This window comes from Pelodiscus sinensis, chromosome 2 (assembly GCF_052426305.1).
Source record: "Pelodiscus sinensis isolate ZL-2025 chromosome 2, ASM5242630v1, whole genome shotgun sequence".
Taxonomy (NCBI): domain Eukaryota; kingdom Metazoa; phylum Chordata; order Testudines; family Trionychidae; genus Pelodiscus; species Pelodiscus sinensis.
The window spans coordinates 140978681-141003812 of record NC_143053.1 but is presented as its reverse complement, the minus strand read 5'-3'; the positions used below and the strand labels follow the sequence as shown (position 1 = coordinate 141003812).

General features: G+C 44.7%; 1 protein-coding gene across 1 annotated transcript in view; it reads left to right on the top strand.

Moving 5' to 3' along the window:
* Positions 1-24248, top strand: part of SRD5A1 (steroid 5 alpha-reductase 1) — a 28436-nt gene extending 4188 nt beyond the window's left edge. Inside the window, exons 2-5 of the mRNA XM_006127295.5 lie at positions 6383-6549; positions 15505-15606; positions 17317-17467; positions 19147-24248. Coding sequence (XP_006127357.3) covers positions 6383-6549; positions 15505-15606; positions 17317-17467; positions 19147-19213 — 487 coding nt within the window. The 3' untranslated portion in view covers positions 19214-24248. The remainder of the gene's footprint in view (positions 1-6382; positions 6550-15504; positions 15607-17316; positions 17468-19146) is intronic.
* The last annotated feature ends 884 nt before the right edge of the window (positions 24249-25132 follow it).

The window sequence follows — 25132 nt, the reverse complement described above, 5'->3', positions numbered from 1 at the left end:
TTACCCCTATATTGACTGGATACATGTCACCTCAGGAAGAGAAGTGGAGATCAAATTTCTCAATGGCTTAAATGACTGCTTCTTGGAGCAGCTGGTGCAGGAACCCACAAGGGGAGAGGCAATTCTCGATTTAGTCCTGAGTGGAGTGCAGGATCAGGTCCAGGATATAACCGTTACAGGACCGCTTTGGAATAGTGACCATAATATAATAACATTCAACATTCCTGTGGTGGGAAGAACACCTCAGCAGTCCAGCACCCTGGCATTTAATTTCAAAAAGGGGAATTATGCAAAAATGAGGAGGTTAGTTAAACAGAAATTAAAAGGCACAGTGACTAGAGCCAAATCCCTGAAAGCTGCATGGAAACTTTTTAAAGACACCATAATAGAGGCTCAACTTAAATGTATACCCCAAATTAAAAAACATAGCAAGAGACCTAAAAAAGAGTCACCGTGGCTTAACCACCATGTAAAAGAAGCAGTGAGGGACAAAAAGGTATCTTTTAAGAAGTGGCAGTCCAATCCTAGTGAGATAAATAGAAAGGAACAGAAACACTGTCAAATCAAGTGTAAACATGTAATAAGAAAAGCAAAAAAAGATTTTGAGGAACAGCTAGCCAAAAACTCAAAAAGAAATAACAAAATGTTTTTTAAGTACATTAGAAGCAGGAAGCCTGCTAAAAAGCCTGTGGGTCCCCTAGATGATCAAGCTATAAAAGGAGCAATCAAGGATGATAAAGCCATTGCGGAGAAACTAAATGATTTCTTTGCTTCAGTCTTCACGGCTGAGGACATTGGGGAGATTCCTGAATCTGCACCGTCCTTTGTGGGTGATGAATCTGAGGAACTGTCCCGGATTGAAGTGTTATTAGAGGAGGTTTTGGAACAAATAGAAAAACTTAATGTTAACAAATCTCCGGGACCAGATGGCATTCATCCAAGGGTTCTAAAAGAACTTAAATGGGAAATTGCTGAGCTATGATCTGTGATCTGTAACCTATCCTTTAAATCGGCTTCCGTACCTAATGACTGGAAGGTAGCCAACGTGACACCAATATTTAAAAAGGGCTCTAGAGGCGATCCTGGCAATTACAGACCGGTAAGTCTAACTTCAGTACCGGGCAAACTAGTCGAAACAATAGTAAAGAATAAAATAGTGAAGCATGTAGAAGAACATAATTTGTTGGACAAAAGTCAACATGGTTTCTGTAAAGGGAAATCCTGTCTTACTAATCTATTAGAGTTCTTTGAAGGGGTTAACAAACATGCGGACAAGGGGGATCCAGTAGATATAGTATACTTGGATTATAGTATACTTGTGTAAATTACATGGCCATGGGATAAGAGGGAAGGTCCTTTCTTGGATTGAGAACTGGTTAAAAGATAGGAAACAAAGACAGGTAGGAATAAATGGTAAATTTTCAGATTGGAGGGGGGTAACTAGTGGTGTACCCCAAGGGTCAGTCCTGGGACCAATCCTTTTCAACTTATTCATAAATGATCTGGAGAAAGGGGTAAGCAGTGAGGTAGTAAAGTTTGCAGATGATACCAAACTGTTTAGGATAGTCAAGTCAGAAGCAAACTGTGAGGGACTCCAAGAAGATCTCACCAAACTGAGTGATTGGGCAACAAAATGGCAAATGAAATTTAATGTGGCTAAGTGTAAAGTAATGCACATCAGGAAAAATAACCCCAACTATACGTACAGTATGACGGGGGCTAATTTGGCTACGACAAATCAGGAAAGAGATCTTGGAGTTATCGTGGACAGTTCTCTGAAAACTTCCACAGATAGTGCAGCGGCGGTCAAAAAGGCAAATAGGATGCTAGAAATTATTAAGAAAGGGATAGAAAATAAGACCCAGAATATCTTACTGCCCCTGTATAAAACTATGGTACGCCCACATCTTGAATACTGTGTACAGATGTGGTCTCCTCACCTAAAAAAAGATATTTTGGCCTTGGAAAGGGTTCAGAAAAGGGCAACTAAAATGATTAGGGGTTTGGAACGAGTCCCATATGAGGGGAGGCTAAAGAGACTGGGACTTTTCAGTTTAGAAAAAGAGGAGACTGAGGGGGGATATGATAGAGGTCTATAAAATCATGAGTGGTGTGGAGAGGGCCGATAAAGAAAAGTTATTTATTAGTTCCCATAATAGAAGAACTAGAGGACACCAAATGAAATTAATGGGGAGCAGGTTTAAAATTAATAAAAGGAAGTTCTTCTTCACACAGCGTGTTGTCAACCTGTGGAACTCCTTGCCAGAGGAGGCTGTGAAGGCTAGGACTATAATAGAGTTTAAAGAGAAACTGGATAAATTCATGGAGGTTAGATCCATAAAAGGCTATTAGCCAGGGGATAAAATGGTGTCCTTGGCCTCTGTTTGTCAGAGGCTGGAGAGGGATGGCAGGAGACAAATCGCTTGATCATTGTCTTCGGTCCACCCTCTCTGGGGCACCTGGTGCTGGCCAGTCGGTAGACAGGATACTGGGCTAGATGGACCTTTGGTCTGACCCAGTACGGCCGTTCTTATGTTCTTATGATATGACACATTGACCCTGGACAGACAGTCGCTATGAGGCAGTGGTCACCAACCAGTAGATAGGGATATACTGGTAAATCTTGGATCCTCTGTCAGGTGATCCTGACTGGTGTGGGCAAGAGGATATCAAGTGCCAGCACTTACATGCCCCTCCCCCCACTGCTGTGGATGTCCTGCACTTTGCCTTGCAGCTGATACCACCCCTGGGAGTCTGCTGCTTTGTGTGCACGGCAGGGGAGGAAAAAGATGGGTGCTGATGTCAGGGTTCAACATATACCATTCTGTATCCTTTCAACACAGGACCAGGGATGGAGTTTTCTTGCAGCTATAGGTAGTGTTACAGGGCAAGGGCATGGGTGAGCCTGCCTTAGGCACACTCCACCACCATCTAGGAGTCACCAGCAGTGACAAAATGGAGCATACATCACTAACTCCTACCCCTGGCATGAACCCAGTCCTGTATCCAAGCCCTTATCATTGCTCTGAGCACCCATGCATCCAAATACCCTGCCAAAGCCTGCACCTAGAACATCACAGTAAATGCATGCTCCAAGAGCTGATCAGAGCCCTTCTCACACTCCAGATCCCTTAAGCAAAGACCAGAGCATGCGCAACCAACCGTCTGTCCCAGGCTGATGAAAGAGACTGAGGATGGGCAAGAGAGGGAGGATAGAGGGAGCAGGATCTGGGACTTGGAGAAGGGGTAGGAAGGAAGCGGGGAAAGGGTATTTATATATAAGGTACATATTGGATTGCACTTTGAAAACGTTGGAGCCCCCTCCTCTGAGCTCTCTGACCCATGTCCCCATTGACTACGGGAGGAATCACTAAAATTTCACTTGGCCATGTTGGCGAGGAGTCCTGTGGCACCTTATAGACGAACTGAAGATAGTGCCACAGGACTCCTCAACGATTCTTCAGATTCAGACTAACACGGCTACCCCTCCGATACTTGCCCATGTTTGGTGATCAGGATCTGGGACAGAGTTTGGGTGCATAAGGGGTGCTTGCTAGGGGGAGTTTGGGGGACAGGTGTGGGCTCTGCCATGGGTCAGGGGATTGCAGTACAGGAGAGGGTATGGATGGGAGGGACTTTAGCATATCAGCATAGTACACAAGAGAAAGGAGATGCAGTGACTTCTGATAGACAGAGAATCGAAGAGAAAACTATTAAATACTAAAAAAGTGAGAGGCAGAGTTTGAGACAGGAACTGTATGTAGAATATTTCACACTTGTACACATACAGAGGAACGGTGGTGTCTAAGCATTGACCATCTAGGAATTGGGAGGCCTGTCCCTTTAAGAACTCAAGCCGAGGAGCCCGCCCCCTGCTCGGGGGCTGACAGGCAGCGTCCAGGTAAAATAAAGAAAAAAAGACTTTGCACCCATGGAAAACCAATTTTTACAAGGACATCAGGTGGCTTGTCCTGCTGGGTGACTGTTCCCACCTCTCCCCCTACGTAAACGGGGGTTTTGTCGTGCACAGGGTCTGGCAGTGTCCCCCCGCCCGGGGTTAACCAAGGCTACCACCCCCCACCCCCCGATTTTTTCAATTTTGCACATCTTATGCAGCTAAAAAAAGAAGATTGATGCCTCCAGCCAGTAAATTTCTGTCCCATGATCAGAACCTGACACCCCCCCCCCTGCAATTTGCCCCCCTTCATCATTTTAAACACCTCCGAAGAGGAGGAAGCAAATCTGAGGAGGCAGTGAGGGCAGAGAGAGGGCAGCGGCTACAGCGAGGCATACTGAGTTTGCTCAGTTCGGGTGCGCATGCTCAGTGCACCCAAAGTAGCAAATTCGGAGAAGTTAGTGTTTTGCTCACTACACCGGCCCCGCTACAGAAACAGAGACGACTTGTCTGGTATTGGGGACGCGGGAAGGTGGCGTCTTCTCGAAGGGCAAATTTCTGAACTATTCTGTGTGATTTCCTGGAGGCCCCTTATTTCCAAATAATTCCAGCTGGTCACATCTACACAGGCCCTAGTTCAAAATAGCTATTTTGAAATGGGCATTATTCCTTGTTTACAGATTTCAAAATAATGGCTGGCTTATTTTGAAATTGAATTGCTGGGTAGACAGTCCCATTGTTCTGAAATAACAGTGCTGTCTAGATGCACCCTTACAGTTGCCTTAAGATACAGGTGCGGGGCAGTAGCAAGTTCAGCAAACTGAAAATGTATATAACGGAAAACATACCAGTATGTAAAAACATTTGAGAAAGCAGGGTATGTTTCACTGGAGCAGGTAGTGTGGCTCTGTGGATCACAGCACTGAGGAACCTATACCCCAGGTTTTCATACTAGCTCTGAGAATGGAGTGATGGTTACCTGATCTTGTAAAACCTAAATTTGTTCCCCCAAGGCCTGTTGCTTTTGTATCCATGCCAAATAGATTTCAGGAGTGCTCTTTTAATGACTACATAATTTGACTAAAAAGATCTTTTGGGATCAGAGGTTGGTTATATGAAAATGGTACATTATCAAGATTTCAGATATTATTTAATGTTTTTTTTCTGGAATGTTGTTTGAGCAGTTTTCCACATTTTCACAGATGGAATGCAAGTGGAGGTGTGCAATGCCCTTATTTCCTACAAAACCTGTTAGCAATTGAGGCCAAATAGTCATTCTTGTAATGACTGATGATTTGGTGTGTGTTTGTTTGTTTTGGAGGCTCAGTTAAAGACTGAGGGAGAGATAGCTTAGTGGTTTGAGCAGTGGCGTGCTAAACCCAGGTTTGTGAGTTCAATTCTTGTGGAGGCCATTTAGGGATTTGGGGCAAAAATTTGTCAGGGATGGTACTTGGTTCTTCTGTGAAGGCAGGGGACTGGACTCTGGACTCGATGACCCAAGGTCCCTTCCAGTTCTAGGAGATAGGCAATCTCCATTAATTTATAATAGACCTTCAGAATAACTGATTTTTTTTTCAGAGGCTGGATACTTAATGAGAAGAGAGTGACAAAACAAAACAAGAATTGGAAGATGCATCTGCCAAATCAGCTTTCCAGAGGCAACCTGTTGAGGTCCCTTAGAGTTAAGAGAAGTAGTCTTCATATTCAGGGGTGGCCCTAGACTAGCTGCCAGCAACTGGCGCCCTAGGCAAACCATGCAATCGACGCCCCCATCTCCAAACCCCTCAATGATATTGCACCACCATTTGGTGCCCCATTTAGCTTGGCACCCTAGGCGACCACCTAGTTTGCCTATATGGACGGGCCGCCCCTGTTCATACTGCTTCCCCCTAGCTTATGTAGCACATAATGTGAGTTGAAACTTAGAGACCAGCTGCATATAGTCCTTTTCCAAGCAAGAAGCTAAGTAGCTTTACTAAATATAACCGCTTCAGAAGGGTAGCCGAGTTAGTCTGTAACAGGAAAAACTTAAACAGCAACTAGTCTAGTAGCACTTTAAAGACTAACAAAATGTGTACATGGTATCATGAGCTTTCATAGGCACAACACACTTCTTCAGATGACTGGAGTGCTGGAAGTCTAGATCCAACTTAAATATAATAAGTTTACCATAAAACTAAAATGTATTGAATATTAGTTTTTATTTATCTTCAGTAAAGAACTTACTAAAATAAGTTTGTTTGGTAAAGATTAAATTTGCCTGTTTGTACCTGGTCATGCAGTCCAAACATAGTAAATGGGAAAATTCATGTTTGTTGCTTTGTCTATGCTTTAGCCCTTTGCTCATTTATCATCTTAAGCAAAATTCTGAGGGAGTTTTGTGAGCCCAAGGATTGTAGGTTTGGATTCTTAAAACACATGTTACCTGGTTGTTGCAGGAATAGTTACTTGGTACTCTAAAATTGTTTCTTTTCCTATTTGTTGCAGGGCACTCATTTTTCCTTTCTTGATTCGTGGAGGAAAGCCAACACCATTCATTACTTTTGCATTAGCACTTATATTTTGTATCTATAATGGATATTTGCAAGGCCGGAGTTTAAGTAATTATGCAGAATATCCTTCTGGCTGGCTGACAAGTCCTTGTTTCATTGTAGGTAAGTTGAATAAAAGCATGGTGTTATGATGACCAAAAGCAAAATTGATTCGCATAAACCTTGTAAAAATGTCACACAATTATAGTTGTCAGAGGAGAATCCAATGGTCCGGCCTTTTTTTGTTAGATATGCTTATTGTAATACAATGGAAGTAATTTAATCTTCGTTTTTTGGGGGAGGGTTGTTTTTTTTTTCTCACCTCCATCTTTGAGTTTTGGTTTTCTCTTCTGGTGTGCTGTCTGAGCAATTGTACATCTATTAATGTGAACTTGGTCCTCAGCAAAAAAAGGAATGGCTGAAAAGAGTCCAGATTAACACCGAGATAAAGAAAATCATTAAAATTAAAGTCAGCCATTATGGAAAGCAGACAAAATTAATACCTTTATCAATGAAACTTGTAGTCTCATTAATAAAAGGGTAATACTGTTGATGTGGTATTGTTTGATTTCTGGAATGTGCTTGACTTGGTTACGAAGCCAGAAGAAAATGAACATGGAATACATTAAATGGATTAATAGCTGGCTAAATTGCAGGTCTCAATGTAAATGTAGGCTTATTCATTGATTGTATTTTTACTGGCATCCCACAATGATTTGTTCTCTTAGCCTTATGCTTTTTAATGTTTCTGGTGGTGATCTGGAAAAAATACAAAATTGTTACATTGTAGATAGGAAAATAAGCGTAGATAATGACTAGTCACTCTAGATAGCTCTGCCATACTACTTGCTCCCCAATTACCAAGCCATATGTGTAACCCTTCTGTCAGGTAGCATCTAGGAATGTTAAATCACATTTAATCAGCTAATTAAGTAGTTGATGGAATTTCCTCTCCAGCTATGCCCGTGTGCTCCCTGCAGCACTCTCACCTGAAGATGCTAAAGACTAGTCTACTAGTCCCCTCCCCCCCCACCCCCCTGCCGCTCCCTCTATCAGATTCTCCCAATAACTGCAAGCATTATTGATCATCTCACAATTCCTCCATTTAGCACTAACAATTTGGGACCCCACAACCATGGGCGGCGAGCTATATGGGCTCATGGTGCCCCTACTCCAGCAATATTTGGAGCTAGGTCTCTCCCCTGGCCCTGCCTGGAGCGGGCTTCGGCCGCCACCTGCCAGCCCCCTTGCATGTCCTCCCACCCCGGCCCCAGAGTGTTCTCTCCCCCCGACCCTGACCCATCCCATCCCTGCCATGTGCAGCTTTCAGTCCGGCTGCTGCTGCCATGTGCAGTGTTTACCAGTAAGCAGGGAGACGCCCGGGCATGGCATGACGTGATGTCATGGCCTGGGACTATAAAACTGCCTGGTGCGGTATTGCACTGTGGAGCCTGGCTCTGGGTTCAGAGTCCAGGGACATCTGGGGCCAGAGCGCAGACTCTGGCCCTGCAAAGTGGAAGGCAGAAGGTAAGGTGAGGGGGAGAAAATAGGAGAAGGCATGGGGGAGGAAGGGGTTTGTGGGGAGCGGGAGAATAGGGGAAGAAAGAGGAAGGCACCAAGGGACAGCATGGAGGAGAGACAAATGCCAGGGGGCCAAGTGCAGACAATGAGGAAAAGGGCAGGAGGGGAGGTGTCTTTGGGAGGGGGGAAACTGGGAGTGGAGAGAGTAAGGGCATTGGAGGCTGGGGGAGGGTAGAGGAAGGTGCTGGGAGAAGGCTTGAAAGAAGGGTGGGTGTGAGGTGGAGATGGAGCAAGTCCTGTGTGAGGGCACAGGAGTATGAGGAGAATGGGGGCAGAGAGTGGTGAGGGGGTGGGCATCAGGGAGAAGGGGGAGGCACCAGGAGGATGCAGGGCTAAAGGAAGGTGCAGGTGCCAGGGGTTTCTGGGGTGAAGCAGAAGGGCAGACACCTGCAAGGGAGGGACCAGCACCAGAGGGGAGAGGCAGGGCAGGTGTGTAGAGGGAGGTGTCAGGAGAGAGGATGAGGAGGGGTAGCTCACATGATCAGAGTGGGGCTACTGGACGAGTGGGCACAGGGGGCAGAGAAGGGCTGGTGGAGGGGGGCAGATTGCAGGAGGGCTGAGGGCAGTGAGACAGGCAGGAGTCAGGACAGCAGAGGAGGGTGAGGAGTTTGTGGGGCAGCAGGCACCGGGGAGCTGATGGAGCAAGGGGAGGAGACATGGCAGCAGAGAAAAGGTAGAGGTTTATAAAATATTTATTAATAACTTGGGTGCCTCAGTGGCACATCCAAACAAGCCACATGAACTCAGTACAGGTGCACAACACAATTCATTCTGTTCATGGGAGGAAACTCTTAGGCTATGTCTACACTGGCGGCTTCTTGCGCAAGAACATGTCCGCACTGCCATGTGCAAGTTGTGCTTTTGCGCAAGAGCATCCATGGCAGTGTGGACGCTCTGTTGCGCAAGAAAGCTCCAATGACCATTTTAATCATAGGGGTTTCTTGCGCAAGAAATCCCTGCTGAGCTTCCACGCTGCCTTCTTTCGCAAGTGCAGATGTTACACCTGTTAGAAAAGAGTGTAACTCTTGTGCAAGATGCTCTCTCTTACCACACTGTACTGTAAACTTCCTTGCGCAAGAGCAGGCGGGCAGTGTGGCTGCTCTGTGGGTTCTTGCACAAGAACACCTGTACTTGCTCAAGAAGCAGTGAGTATAGACATAGCCTCTCTGCCCCCCGAGTTAATGTCACACCCGTTGGGTTAATGCAATTGCAGGATAGTTGGGGGGGGGGGGGGGGGCGGGCAAACTAATGCCTGTTGGTAGGAGGATGGTGGGGAAAAGTCCTTCGAGAAGGGTGACATGACACCTTTTACTTCTGGTCATGTGTCCATCTTGCCCCGAGCGTGTTCTCTCCTGAAGCCTGGTTAATGGGGGTCCGGGTGTCAGCCGGTGATCAGGGCAGTGTGTGTATGTATGTTACACCCGAGTCTTCAACTGCTGGGACACAAGATCCCATCACAGCAGGCAGCCTGGCGAGGCTTATGGGTGCCCCAAGGAGTTTAATGTCCCTGTCTTCAACCGCTAGGATCGGGATCCCTTTGCAGCAGGCAGCCAACACAGGCTGACAGACACCCCAGAGTTTATAGGAAGAGCTTATTACATCTCAGATTTTGACTGCTAGGATACAGGATACCTTTGCAGCGGGCAGCCTATGGAAAGCTGAGAGATGCCCCATGGATCTGTCCTCTGGAAGCAGCAAGATCCAAACACCCCAGTTCTCCCTATATCTGTCCCTTATGACCAGCTGGAGTTCTTTTAAATTGTGCTTGGTTCTGTTACAGCAACTGAAGGAGTCAGGTTAAAGCTTAAACAATTACAGGTTTATTATAAATCATATGGTTACAATGGCTATTGCTCTATTTCTTAACTGCTAGTAAATACAGATCTTAAATGGTTACAAAGGAAAATAGAAAATAATGGTACCAAGTGACAGCTTAATCTTTAAAGAGCTCTATTCTATGCATGCACTGAAAACAAAAGGACACATACCGGTACAATTTTTACCCCCTTCTGCGTCGCTCTGTCCCAGCATGTCAGGCCAGGATCAGTCCCTCAATTCCTCAGACAAAATACGAGGTGGGCGTCCCCGTGGACCTCGGGGCAATGCACCTAACCCAACCAGCAGGAAAAGGGTGGATTGGCACTCAAAGTGAGTGTGCTGCTAGACCCAGGGGGAGAGGGGTACAGGAGTATTATGATGCTGTGGCCAGAAGGGGACTGGGCCCAATTGAGGGCTTGTTGGCCAGGTTTCATTTTTAGATCAAGTAAAATATTTTATCCAACGCAAAAGGTTTCAATGTTGTCTTGATTTATGGCAGAAGTGGGGAACCTTTTTGAGTCAGAGGCCACTGACCCACAGAAAAATCAGTTGGGGCCCACACAAGTGGGAAGCAAAAAAAAAACCCCTCCAGAAACCCCCAACCCTCACTGATGTGCTCTCTTCCCCCAACTGAAACCCCTCACTCCTCTGGCACTGCAGACCCATAGTGGTGGGGAGAGGAGCAGAGAGGACTGAGGTTCAAGGCCTCAGGTCAGATTTAGTCTTCTGGAGTTCAACAGTGGATTTTGTGGGCCATCCTAAGCTCTGGGCTGGGGCTAAAAATGAGGGGTTAAGTGTGTGGGACAGGGATGCCAGAGAATAGGATAGGGATGGGAGTGCAGGATCTAGATGGGAGGAGGTGGAATGTAGGATGGGGGCAAGGCCTGGTGGGGAGGCAGGAACAGGTTGGGGGAAGGCTGCCTGGCCAGGGAGCAGGCAGGGACTGGATGACTGGCCAGGAGCTGACTGGGTAGGGTGAGAATACTGGCTAGAGGGGGTGTGTGTGGATTTTGGCCAGAGGGTGTTGGGGCAGGAGATATTTTGGCCAGCAGGCTGGGAGACTGGAATGGACAGAGGGCAGGGGGTATGTGGTCGGGGAGATGGGGTGATTGAAGATGTTGCGGTCTGGGAATTAAAGGGGGGGGGGGCGTCTTGTTTTGTGCCACATGGCAGGCACCATGTAAGATGCCTCCTGCTACTCCCATACCGCAGAAGCCTCCTGGAAAGATCTGCAGGGAAAGCCTCTGTGGGATGAAAAAGGCGGGTGTGCATGGAGCCATCTTGGCTGATTTGCATACTTCCTTGATCCTTCTTCCCAGTCCTACATAATCTGCTGTGACCTGCTCATGGTCATTTTTGGCCATATTGTTGGTTCCTGCGTGGAGGAGCAGGAAGGGGAAGCGATCCAAAGGTTTAATCACTTTTGGAAGACTCTGTCACATCCTGAATGCACACTTCTGGAGATTGCAGGTCTGGATGACTCAGTCCCTCTTAGGAGGGAGTCCCCGACCACTACCTTCCGTTGTCGTCTTTTGGGGGAGGGGTTGTGTAACCCCCTTTCCTAGGACTACGTATCTCATGCCTTCCGGTAGATTGTGTTCCCTTCTGATTTCTTCCCTGAGAAGTCCCTGCTAAAGCATTCCCCATCGCAGTGCCTGTGGAGAGAGCCTGATAGCAGTTGGTTACCTCTACAGGAATGGGAGATACCTGAGTTGTCTGCCTTCTCCTTCTTGAGATTACATGCTGCCAGTTTTCTTCCTTGTCCTGTACTGCCCTGTTTGGCTCTTCAGCCTGCTGTGCCTGCAGGATTAAACGCTGCCTTCTATCGAGGAAGTTGTCTTCTTCTCTGGTAGAACATAGAGTCGATACTTGGGCCTCACATCCTCTAACTTTTCTTCCAAAATGGTGACCATCTTGCACTTAGTGCAGACGAAATCCCTTTTTTCCAGGAGAGAGACAAACATGCTGTGCAGCTAACAGCAGACCTATCACCATCCATACCTACCTTCTTTCTGAGAGATTCCTCAGTTGTTTTTAAATGCCTCCTTGAAAAGCAGGAATGTAGTGAAAAAATTTTAAAGAATGGCAAGTGTGTCTCACCCCCTTCCCACTCCCCAGCTTCCTCTCCAAACTCCCTGTTGTTAAATATGTCTCTAATTGAGGGCCAACTTAGCAGTGATTTCGGTGTTTCGTCTCCAAATCGGTATTTCCCAGCTCCAAGGTAGTTAGACTTTTGAGAGATGTCATTCTCTTTCCACCAATGAAAGAAGTAATTCCTCTCTTGGATCTTAATGTTGTGCTCGCTGCTCTTGTGGGATCTCCATTTGAGTCTCTAGCATAACATTCGCTTTTCCAAATGACAGCCTTTCTTGTAGAATCAGCTAAGAGGGAATTTAGGAAGGCTGATATGAATGCTGGTAGTTTCCCTGCAACCTAGACCAGGCCTGCACAACATACGGCCCGAGGGCTGCATGCGGCCTGCAGGGGTTCACTGTGCGGCCCGTGCCAACTACAGGTGGTGCAGCCCAATCCAATCCGCCAGCCGGTCGGAGGAATGGAGCACCGCCGGGGAGGGGGAAGTGCGGCAATTCTCGCCGCTGGGCTGCCTGCATGCAGCTCCAGCGCAAGGAGGCGGAGTGCAAGCCAGAGGGCGGGATGCCAACAGACGCTAGGATGCTGGCGTGGTGACGTCACGGCCAGCGACCGCCAGATTCAGAGACTCCAGCAGCTCCGCAAACTGGAAGGCAGAAGCCACGTAGGGGAGGGAAAGGGTCTTGTGCTAAGGGGGCTGATCTATGCTGCGAGCGAGAAGGGAGGCTTTGTGCTCTCCCCTCCCACCCCCAGCAAAGTCCCTCAGTCTCCCATTGGCTAGTTACCAGCCAATAGGAGCTAAGAAATGTTGCTGATAGCAGGGGCAGTCAAAGCCTCTTCATTCCCCCCATTCCCCTTCTCCCCCCCCCCCCCCCCCTCTCCGGAGCAAAGTCATGTGGAGCAGCTTGCAACTTCAGCCTTCAGATTCCTGCAGGGCTGGCGGCTTCCTAGATAAGCTACTCCCAGCCAGAGCATGCCTCTAGTATCCACCCCTTTTCCCTCCTCAACTACCTGCCCCAGGCCACCACCTGAAACCCTCTGTACCCCTTTTCCCCCCCAGGTCACAACTGCCTCCCAGACCCTGCATCCCAGGCCAGAATCATCTCCTACACCCTTTTGGACTCTGCACCCCAACCTCTGCCCCAAATCACAATCCCCTCCTTTACCTAAACTCCCCTCAGACTCCACACTATTATACTTTAAATAATAACACTGGATCTTTTTTAGGGGGATAAGGCAAAATGCCACACTTACAGGTAATGTAACATTATTCTAGCGCATGCATATAGTGCACTTATACTCACATACTCATACATTCCCACATACTCATACATGCACACATACCCCGCCTTGTTGATGTTATAGTTACCAGTCTGTTGTTCACATCTAGTCACTGGCCAGGTGATTTGACGTGAGGAAATGGGGAGCAGGACTTCCAGTCTGGACTGGTGCTCCAAGCTTGACAAGACAAAACCCGAAGACCCATGCAAGACACCCCATATTTTATAGCACTTTTCTTCCATTGAGTTCTATGTGTTGTGCGAACTTAGCTTCTAATCAGTTTGTGTAACATCTGTTTAAGTGTGTGTGGTTTTTTTTATTATTATTATTATTTATTATCAGCATTTCATGTTATCTATTTTAGTTAGGGATGCTTGCCTTTAATGTCAAGCCTGTTTGTCTGGTGATGAACAGTCTTTTACCCAGGGCCCATTAGATAGTGTCTTGGTGCTCCCGAGTCTTTTAACTCCCCCTTTGGCCATTAGACACTGAGGTAACCTTAGAGTGTTCTCGTTCTCTCTCTCTCTCTCTCTCTCTCTCTCTCCAAACATTCACACTTCTTTCCCATTCTCTCCTACACCCCTTTCTCAAGGACTACATAATTGCATCGTGTAGGCAGAGGGGTATACAATCTAATATTGACTCTTGTTAACTAATTTTTGTACTATCTTTTACACTGCAACCTATATTCTGGTTATCCCTAGGAGTAATAGCATGATCATGCTGAATCTCAGGGATTCTTCTGATAACTTTCTGCAAACTGCCTGCTTGATGCATCCAATGGCTCGAAAGACTGTTCCTTCCTGCTAACCATAGAAGGGTGGTTGGCAGAGTTATAGTTGCTTAGCTAACCATTACACTGCATTCATATATACATTACAAGATATTATTACGTTTAAAATTTTTCTCTACAATACCTCCTCCTGCACCCCATTCCCCAACCCCAACCTCCATTCTGCACCCAAACTCTGTCCCAGACCCTGCACCCCCTCGGTAGAAATGCGGCCCTTGACCACTTGGCAAAATCTTGGAGTAGCACGCCCCCCCCCCCCCCCCCCGCATTAAAAATTACTGCCCACCACTGATCCACAAGCTGTATCTGTGGAAAGTGATCAAATAAATTTGATGCAGGAACAGTATAGATAACAAGGCTACTCACACCTAATTAAGGGTGCACATATAATTGCAGAATTAGAGACCTCATGGATGTACATTTCTGTGCTAGCCTGCAGCAAGATCCACGGTGCTAACTTCTGTGTAACAGCTAGACTGGCGAATCTGCTGTGGAAGATTCAGGAACATGTCCAATGAGAGAGAGAGAGAAGGTTAAAGTGTGCCACCTTACTGGTGATCATTTTAGATTAATTTCTTTAACTTATTTTTGGATGTTTGCTTTAGCAGTTCAGTTACACATTATGGGTGTGAGATCATATGTATAATATATTAAAGATATAAATTAAATCCTAAGGTAGTGATAAGAAGAAAGCATTCTGTCCTTGCTTTTATAGTAGAGATATAAGCAAGTAGTCAACTAATTGATAATCCTAGACTTATCTATTAAACTAGTCAACTGCTCACATTCTCCCCTGAGCCCCCCACTCTGTATCAGAGGCGGCTGGGGGGAAGGAAGGAGAAGAGGAAGCAGGAGCTTCTCCCCTCCACCCCCACCACTATCTCCATGGTTTTGCTTGTCCCACCCTGCCCCCCTGCTGCTGCCGCCTCTTATCAGAGGCAGCAGTGGGGGGACAGGGGAGGCCACCTTGAAGCAGCCTTTGTTCACAGCAGGCCCAGGCTTGCCGTGGGCAGAGGCTGCTCCACATCCCATGGAGTAGCCCCTGTTTGCAGCAACCTGGGCTGGCTGCGGACAGAAGATGCTCTGGCAGCAACCCCTGTCTGGGAGGGTCCTGGTTTGCCTGGGACCTACCCCCCACTGTAGCTCTGCTGTTTTAAATGTAGTAAGAACCAGGTGGGCTGCCCAACTCTTACTACATTTAAACTGCAGAGCCACAAGGGAGGTTAACTTCTCTTATTGACTAATTGTGTAGTTGATCCATAACATTTTTATTGGCTACATGATTATCAAATTATCCCCTTCTTAACATCCCTATTTCATATCAACCAATCCTACAATTGATTCTTTGTAGGACTGGAGCCATTGCTTTAGTCACCAGAACTGCTTGATGGAATTACAGGTTCATATGGAGGTACAATACTGCTTTATATTTTAGAGTTTAAATCGTAGTTCTATTAAAATAGGTGTGTTTGGTCCTGTATTTTAATATTATTACTTTGACTGTTTTTCTTTAGGTTTTGCAGGATGGCTGGGTGGCATGGCAATTAATATCTCTTCTGATCACATTCTCAGAAATCTGAGAGAACCAGGAGAAACAGGCTACAAAATACCGAGAGGTAAGTAAAATGTTAAGGAATTTAAAATTGCAAAAGAATGTCTCAACTTGGTTCTGTAGTATTTAAAGGTCTTAGCATGTATCAGGAAAAGGAATCCAACGGTAAGAATTTTCCAATGTATTTCCTGAAACAAGAGATTGGCTTATTACTCTAAACAAAGAAACTGTCTGATAAACAGTTATCTGTGCAATTGCCTGAGAGTAGAAGGCTATTTCTGTAGGATCTAGTCCTAGAACAAGACCTGTTATACTTTATGCTCTGCAGTTTTTTAAGATACTTGTCTTATACACAACTTTCTCTGTCCTTTTCCACTGAATTTTGTAACCATCCTTTGCATCCATTTTGCAGTCTTTCCTTTGGCAGTCGTTCTTCTTTCTTTAATTTGAGATTACCCACTAATCTTGACAATTGTGAATAAAAGCACCCACACAAGAGTTGTTTGTAGGCTTACTATGAAACAATAAACATAAAGAGGTTAACTTCTGTGGAAGGAGGCTATTTTTACAAATGTATTTACCTAAATAAAATCAACAACTTTAACCCAACATGTAATGTAAGAATTTTTGTCAAATGTCAAGCACAGCATTTACACATCTCTTGTACTTTTCTGATACCAGTTTTATTTTTCATACTTAAAAAAAACTGTTACTTTTGTCCCTGACTTTTTACTTCCTTAAACTTAATAGCCTTTGCTCATCTGAGGACTCTTACTGAACACAGAGGAGCTATCGGAGTCAGTGCGCCTCTAAATGAATATGGACACTGGAACCCTTTGATTTATTTTACTTATATAATACATCTTTGCTCTTAAGGGGGCAGTCCATTTTGTTAAGGCTGGGTTACATAAAAATCACTGTCAGGTGGGGAAAAATATTTCCCATTGTGAAATAATTCCTGTAGAATACACTAGTAACTCTGCAATTATACAACTGCAAGAATAGAAAGGAAAAACTGCATTTTGTAGTAGTATTTATGGTTTTTAAGGAATCAGCCAAGTGTTGCATAATTTTTTATAACCATTACGATAGCAATGACAGCTTGTCCTAGGCACTCAAGATATTTTGTATGATTGCTTGCAAAGTCACATGGTAAATTATTATAGGTGCTTTGAAGTCCTTGATCATCCTTATACATCTCCTTGCAAAAATATATTTCAGAAGGCTTTTCATTCTCCATAAGAGCCACTGTATCAACATAACTGATATCTACAAGACTTTATCATATATTGCATCATTATGAATGTAGATATGCTTGTTAGTATTGGAGGGGAAAAACTTAGGCCATTTCCTGCTCTTATTACTACAGGGAGTAGTCTCACTAAAATAAGAGGAGTCAAGACTCCAGCGTGCACACAAATAGGAATAATTCAACCATTTTAGAAGTTTTTACGTATGAAAATACTTTTTTATGGATGAGCAGTCAGCCTTTTTCAGTTTAAAATAGTGGTATGTGTAAGCACAAAAGTGCTTCCTGAAACCACTTAACTTATTTTGTCCATACTTTAGTAATTTAAGAAAATTGAGATTTCAGATCTGTTTACCCCAAAATAAGCCCATTCATAGTAGAAACCTAGTAAACAAGTAATTATCTCACCACAAATGTGATTTTTAAAGGAAACCTAGCCAGTTGTTTCTGATGGAAACATTACTGAGTTATAGTTCATTATAACTTTTCTTGTACACAGTGATAATAGTGTGTTATGTTCTTCAGGAGGGTTGTTTGAATATGTAACTGGAGCTAACTTTTTTGGAGAGGTCCTTGAATGGTTTGGATTTGCTCTCGCCAGCTGCACCATTGAAAGTGTTGCTTTTGCCATATGCACACTTTGTATCCTTGGTCCCAGGGCACATCAACATCATAAGTAAGTTTTTGACATTTTAAAATTTTATTCTCCTCTTCACTTTTTTCTCTAAGTCATTTACTATTGAATCTCAAATTCTATGGTGTAAAAATATTTCTAGAGCAGAGGCGGCCAACCCATTTAACAAAAAGAGAGCCAAAACAGCGGTGGAAAAAATGTGAAGAGCCGCACCAGAATTGTCAAGCAAGAAAAGTCCCCCAGAACAGGATTGTCAAGCAAAAACAACACACAGTTTGTTTGATTGTTTTTTTTTAAAGAGGCTGCCCCTTTAAGATGGCTGCCATCTTGCGTGCTGTTTTTAAAAGCCCGCAGCTCTGACCTGGTAAGCACAGGGGCGCCAGCGGGGGCCAGCAGAGTGCAGGAGTGGCTTCGGGAGCCACACTTTTGGGGGACAATAGCTGCAGGTTGGTGGCCACGGCTGGTCTAGAACATAGAAAAGAGTTAAACATGACATCTAGTTGTAAAGTTGATTAATTAGGTGTGGAGGATAGATCAAAAGGGTGGCTTGACAGTTTCCCTTCCTCTTAAGGAATTCTGAAATTCCTGGAATAATGGATTTATAATGGTACCAAAGGCACGATGGCAATGGGCCTATTCAAGGCAGGCCCCCGCCCAGCTCACTCCCAATCTTCTGCAACCTAGTGGAGGCAGCACAGGCTCTCCTCTCCAGCCCCTTCCTGTGCTCCTTGCTGGCCTACCTGGAGCTTCTCCTTGCCCCTCTTCCCCCTCACTCACTCACTCCCACCCACCCACCCCAGTTTGGCTTCTTTGTCAACTTTTTTGTCTGAGTTCTCCTCTCTTCACACCTGCTCCCACTGCATCCTCACATCAGCATGCAGTCAGCCTCATGGCAAATGGAGACTGATGGAGGAACCCCAGTGCTTCCAGCTCCCCAAGGTCAGGAAGCCTGAACCCTTGGTCCGAAGTGGAGCAGATGGATTCCCTACTGCCATTGGGCTCTGTTTGCAGCAGCAGAGGAAGGGGCATTGGGGTGGGATGTCAGGATCCCGAGCCACTCGCACTGTATTGGCAACAGATATGAGTCAGGGAGGGTAGGAGGGCACCATTTTGGGGGTTCCCCCAGATAATGTGGTAGGAACAGGGTTCCCTGTGCTGCCATGGGTGAGCACATATTACTTCAAACTACTTGGCATCCTTGCATACAGTGAGGACCTGGATCTTCAATTTTACAAAATTAAGTGGTAAGAAATCAACCTTAATAAATTTGACCTTATCTCCTAGTGTAGACTAGAGTAATATAGTATTATTCTAACCTGTCAGTCTTTCCGCATGCTGTTTCTTGTTGTGCCTCTAAGTGGGTGGATTTTAGCTTTCATCATCCACAATTGATATTTTGTATCTATCTTGTAATGGAATCTGGACACGTGATACATTATCCATTTTTTATGATGGGCCACCTACTTGCTCTGGTTCTACACAGACAGCTTTCATTTTATTTCACCATTGTTGGCAATAATAGGTTTGTTTTAATTTTTGTAGTCAGTACTCTGATCTCATAAGGATGGTATGATAATTTTTAAAACAAGTTATTTACATAGACTGAGACTTGGAGAGGTCTCTTTGTAGATTAATCCACTTATATTTTTATAAATGTGGTGGTGAGGGGGGTGGTTCTGGCAGTTTTCTACAATAAGTAGTTTTGGTTTTTTTTTTCCCAGATGGTATCATGAGAAATTTGAAGACTACCCGAAGTCCAGGAAGATTTTGATTCCATTTGTGCTCTGAAGTGTGTGTTGGCTGATTTTAAATGATGGGGGTTGCTATTCTGAAAATATTCACTTCACAAACCGCTCAGTCTTTTTCTGAACATTATGACAGACTCTAATTCAGTGCCAGTTATGTTTGGTGCCTAACATAAAATACAGCTAATGGACTAGGTCAGTGTTTTCCAACTTTATTTGGCCACGGAACCCTTTTAAACTCGAAAGAATTTTGCAGAACCCCCAATAACAGCCTAATATATGGACATCAGCGCTGAGTAGTGATATTATCATCCCCACTCTATGGCTAAGATGGCATTACACAGGGACACTTATCATGGCAAACACAAATGAAAAATTGTTTTCAATAAAATTCATAAATGCTTACATATTAATTATTTTTGTAAATCATAAAATATTGTAATGGAATTTTCTTGCTGAACCCTTATTTTCACTTTGCGGAACTGCAGGGTTCTGCGGAATACCATTTGGGAAACACTGGATTAGGTGATACTGACAGAAGAGTCAGACATCCTGTTCCTATTTGGAGTACAGTGTAATAAATGCCTTAGTAAAATCACATCTTCATAATTGGAACTACAGTGGCGGCTATACCACTTCCTATTCTACATCTGCCTGTTACTGTTTCTGCCTAAGCCAGGCACAGTGCCTCCAAGAGCTCCTGGGGAGTGCAGCCACCCATATTGTACCACTTCAGTGCACAGTGCTTCTGCACTATCCTGCCTCAGAGGACTGACTTGCTTCACTCCCACTCTGTATAAAATCTAGTGCTAGTAGTATCACAGATTGTAGTTCTTGTATTCAATATTATGTCTAGCCCAGGGCCAAGAGTTAGTGGTGAGAGCCACCCTCAGCCTCTCTTAAATAGAGGCCTAATTGGATTTTTAAATAGGAACTATAAAAGTAAATGGAATTTTTAAATAGTGGTTAAAGATCCCTTTTCTTCTCAACTGCTCAGTTTTCAGTCTCCTCCTTTCTCTTGTGGTGATCCTACTTCTCCAGTCACCATAGCCTTCCTGTAGATGTGCTGAATCTTAAATGCAAAAAAGAAGCAGAAAATGTTTTAACTAGTTTTGTTTTCCTTTATATAAATCCTAATGAAAGGCACAAGCCAAATTTTTCCTTTGTGTGGGGTGAGAGGAGGGTTGTTTTTGTTTTCCCTTAAATATTCTCAATATGCCTGGACACTTTTTAGACCTTAAATGTATTGCCTTCTTTAAAGCCTACTCTTAACTTCAACATCATTTGAGACTACTAGCCTCCCATTTCTGACGAGCAAATTAGGCTTTACCCACCCATACTGAAATTAAGCTCCCACACTATCTCCTTCCCTCAGACAGCTTTGCTGTCATTTTTAAATTTTGGTAGGTGGTTAATATAAACTTTTAAAATTCTGTTTCTTTCCTAGTAGGTTCTATGCTTGACATTTTAAGCTAGAGAGTGGGGAGAAGGAACAAAACCGTTTTTTGAAAGTTTTACTCATTGTCTGAGGAACTCTTTAAAATTGAATGGCTCATTGGACTTCATTGTATTTAAGTAGGAGTGCAAAGTGATGGGAAAATGTTAATACAGGCAGTCCCCGGGTTACGTACAAGATAGGGACTGTAGGTTTGTTCTCAAGTTGAATCTGTATGTAAGTCAGAACTAGCGTCAGCCGCTGCTGAAACTGATCCGTTTCAACAGCGGCTGAATCTGGACGCCAGTTCTGACTTACATATGGATTCAACTTAAGAAACCCAGGCGTCCCCAAGTCAGCTGCTGCTGAAACTGATCAGCGGCTGATTCCAGGAAGCCTGGGGCAGAGCAACTCTGCCTCGGGCTTCCTGTAGTCAGCCCCTGGTCAGTTTCAGCAGCGGCTGACTTGGGGACGCCTGGGGCAGAGCAGCTGGGGTGCTGCCGGGTTGGTACAGTAGCGCCGAGGAGTGGCGCTGCAGGACCAACCCGGCAGCGCCCCAGCTGCTCTACCCCAGGCGTAGGCAAGAAAAGCCTGGTCTGCTAGGGGGGAGGAGGAAGGAGGGGCGCTAGTTGCTCCCCCCCCCAGCAGACCAAGGAGACGCAGGTGGCGGGACCGCCCGCATCCTCCACGGCTTTGCTCCGTCTCCCTGGTCTGCTGACCAGGGAGACGGGGAGCAAAGCCTTGGAGCACGCCCGCTGCGGGCATGCTCCGCAGCTTTGCTCCACGTCTCCCTGGTCTGCTGGGGGGGGCTCACTCCCCCCCAGCAGACCAGGGAGACGTGGAGCAGCTTTTCTCGCCCCGGAGGATGGGGGCGGCGGGACTGCAGCGTATCTGGGAGTCCTGCTGCTCCAGTCCTCCGGGGCAAGAAAAGCCCCGTTCGTAACTGCGGATCCAACGTAAGTTGGATCCGCGTAACTCGGGGACTGCCTGTACTGGCTCTTCTTTGAGTGCATGCAGAAGTGTATTCCACACTGGCATATTGGCATCATATGTCTGTTGTAGGCTAGAGATTTTTTTTTAGTTCAGTTTTTTTATGCTGCTCATGATCATAAGGCTATAAAAGAGCAGCAGTGCCATAGGTCCACTCAGTTTCTTCTTAGCACCTGCATTTTGAGTGGGAACTCCCTGTATTGGATTCTTCTCCATATTTTCCTGCTGTATCATAACTGGTGATACAGTCTTCACTAGTGAAATTAGTTACCAACAGTTGGCATCAATACTTTAGATCAGAGTTAGTTGTTTATGCCTGTATTTGGTTTGAAACATTGCCTGTCATGTGAGGTCACTATTCCTAACAGTAACCCACACATGCACTGCTTGGTGTGTCTTAGCAAGGAACACAAAGTCACAGTGAATTATTTATCCTTCCTATTAACAAGGACAACAGATTACAGTAAACCACCTTTTAATTTAAAGCAACACCTGCTAACATAGGCTAAGAGACTGCCTTAGCACTGGGATCCTCTTCCAATGACTTAATTATGGGTGTGTCTAGACTACTGAGTTTTGTCGACTAAAGTGGACTTTTGTCGACAAAACTATACCTGCGTCTACACTACCGCTGAGTTCTGTCGACATAATGTCGACAGAACTCAGCAGTTTTGTCGACACTGGTAAACCTCGCTTTACGAGGCATAACACCTTCTGTCGACAGAAGGTGTTATTGCCTGTAGGGTTGCGTCTAGACTACAGGGTTTTGTCGACAAAGCAGCTTGCTTTGTCGACAGAACTGAATGTGTCTAGACGCTCTATGTCGACAGAAGTTTTGTCGACAGATACTGTCGACAAAACTTCTGTCGACGAAACCCTGTAGTCTAGATGTACCCTAACTGTCCCTAGACATCCTCCCCAGAAGAATTCTGTGGGGACAGTCTCACTGCTCTGACCAGCCATAGAGCCAGGAAAGGGATTGTACATTTTGCATGCCCTCAAAAGAGAACCCATAAAATGGATTTCTGCATGCTCCAGAAATCAAAAGAAGGATTAATCCTCCTCTTCATTAAGAGCAGGGCATCACTCTCAGCAACACTGATACTGAGAGGTGCCAACCTGGGTGTCTAGTTGGCTTATGCATAACTCAAAGATGCTTTATGCAAAACAGGTCATGTAACATCAATTTATGGTTACAATCTGCTGAATCTGTATATCCCAATTTTGTGCATGTATTATTCTTGTATGTGACATTAGAAGTAGGAAGTGTGGGTCTGTTTATAATTCTAAATGTGCTGATGAGGGCCATTACTGGTGCTTTGGAAACATAATGACTCAGTACTCAAACCAACAACCTGTGGATGTTCGGGCTTGTCCTGTAAGCCCGAACTGTGGTTGGTCCTAGAAAGAGACTATGCCCCCAGTACTGGGATCCATTATAAACCTGGTATTTTTCCATGAGGGAAGGCGGTGCCAAACAAAGGGTTCTCACCTTGTAGGAAAGTCTGTTTAAGCAATGGGAAGCCATTAGTTCTTTGCCTTCAGTTGGCCTTTGAAACTACCTGGCCCACCTGAAGAGGATACCTGACAATGAAGAACTTTGAAAAATATGTAGATCCAGGCCAAGGTAAAGATGAACTCTACTTGATGTTCATTATTTGAGTATCAAGCCCATTGTAAATAATTGTTACCTGTGGGGGGAGGGGAGCAACCACTGTGCATGTCTCCTTGATAGCAGGGATGTTAAACTTTGATTAATCAGCGCATTGAGTATTCGACACGGGGGGGGGGGGGGAGAGCAGGCGCTCACTACCCCACTGAGCCTCTTTGAAACTGCCTTCGGTTCTTGTGTATTTCAAAGGGAGAGAGGCAGTCGGAACCTGCACCAGAGGGGAGCAAGGCAGTCCCCACTGGCATTGGTTCCCCTCTGTGCCTCTTCCTTTGATATGTACAAGAGTTGCAGGCAGCTCTTGTACATTCCAAAGGGAGAGGAGCGGCAGTGGGACCGGCGCAAGCAGGACTGTTTGAATTCCCACTCACCCAGTTTCCCCATTGGTCCCTGCCTTCACTGTCCCTGCGGAGATGGTGCTGGGGTGGGGGGACTTGCTTTTAAGCATTGGCTTGTGCTCCCTGCCTTGCTGCCTCTTTCTGATAGACAGTGGGGGGAGGGGAAGAGGAAGGGAATGACTAGTTGCTTGCATCCCTAATTGATAGAGGATAGACCTTATAAGGTTTCTCTCTAAAAATGTTTATAGAGAAAAGGGGCTCCAAGGGAGGGCCCATCAGCCTCAAGAGCACCAAGCTGTCTGTCTTGAGGTAACAATTTATCTTGCCCCTTAAGAAAGCAGCCAATCACAAGTTTAGCAAATACTGACTACCTGAGCTGTGATGCAAAGCTGAAATAGTGGCCAGGTGCATCTTTATTGAGACCTCCAGACTCTGCTGCTTTAGGTAAAGAAACTAGGCCAGGATGAGGGGAACTGATGATTGCAAAAAAGGAGTACCCTTCTGAAGAGACCAAATTGAGAACCTTTTCCACTTAGCTTTCTGCTGCTAAGAACAGGGCTGATATTGCAAAAAAAACCAAACAAAAAAAACAGTTCTCACCTGATTCTGTGAGCAGGTCCTGTCTCTAGCTCACAGCCTGATTTTGATTTACATCAACAAAACTTTGATTATTACTTTAGCTGAGGCCTCTTACCAGGCTGACACAAGGGCTTATGTTTCAGGCTCTCTGCCTACTACATTCCCCCACTTTTTGTTCAGTAATAATACAGTTGCTTTAGCCAAGTTTAACTTAACTGACAGTTATTTCTAGCTGACTGGTCAAATACACCTCAGTCTACCATACATGGATAATTAAATTGGCAATTGCGTATTCATAAAATACTTCATTTTTTCTTTTCATGATGTTTGGGAGTTCCTCTACTATATACTGATACCTTCTGGGGTGTTTGGTCTGTAGGATGCATCCTTAAACAGCTAACTAGTTAACATAATAAAGATTTTTTTTTGTTTATATTTCTTGTTTTTAGTAACTCATATTTAATACACTTATTAAGTGTGTTTACAATGTAATAGAGATCAAATCCTTTAAAGCATAACCTATAATTTGCAATTGCTGTATAAACCTTGATATCACATGATGTGGGTCACTAATATATTATTGCTTTTCCCTGATGAGCACTCTGTTTTAGCAAGAATTAATAACAGAATTATTACCAGGCTTTATGGAGTCAATTTACTTGATAACAAATCTACTTTTGTTAACTGTTTAGAAGCACAAATATTAACAACCTTTGTTTCCTTTAAACATAACATAAACGTGTATAAAATTAAACAAATAATTTTTAAATTCAAGTTTGTGCAAAGACTTTGAGGATATTAAATTTATAACACTGCTGTATGTGAGAGTCAGATGTGGAAATCTGTTGAAATTGTTTGATTAGCTTTGATTAAATTGATGTTTAAATATTTTTGTGTAACATTCTTATAACTGTATTTAAAAGTATGAATTTTTATAAAATCCCAACAAAA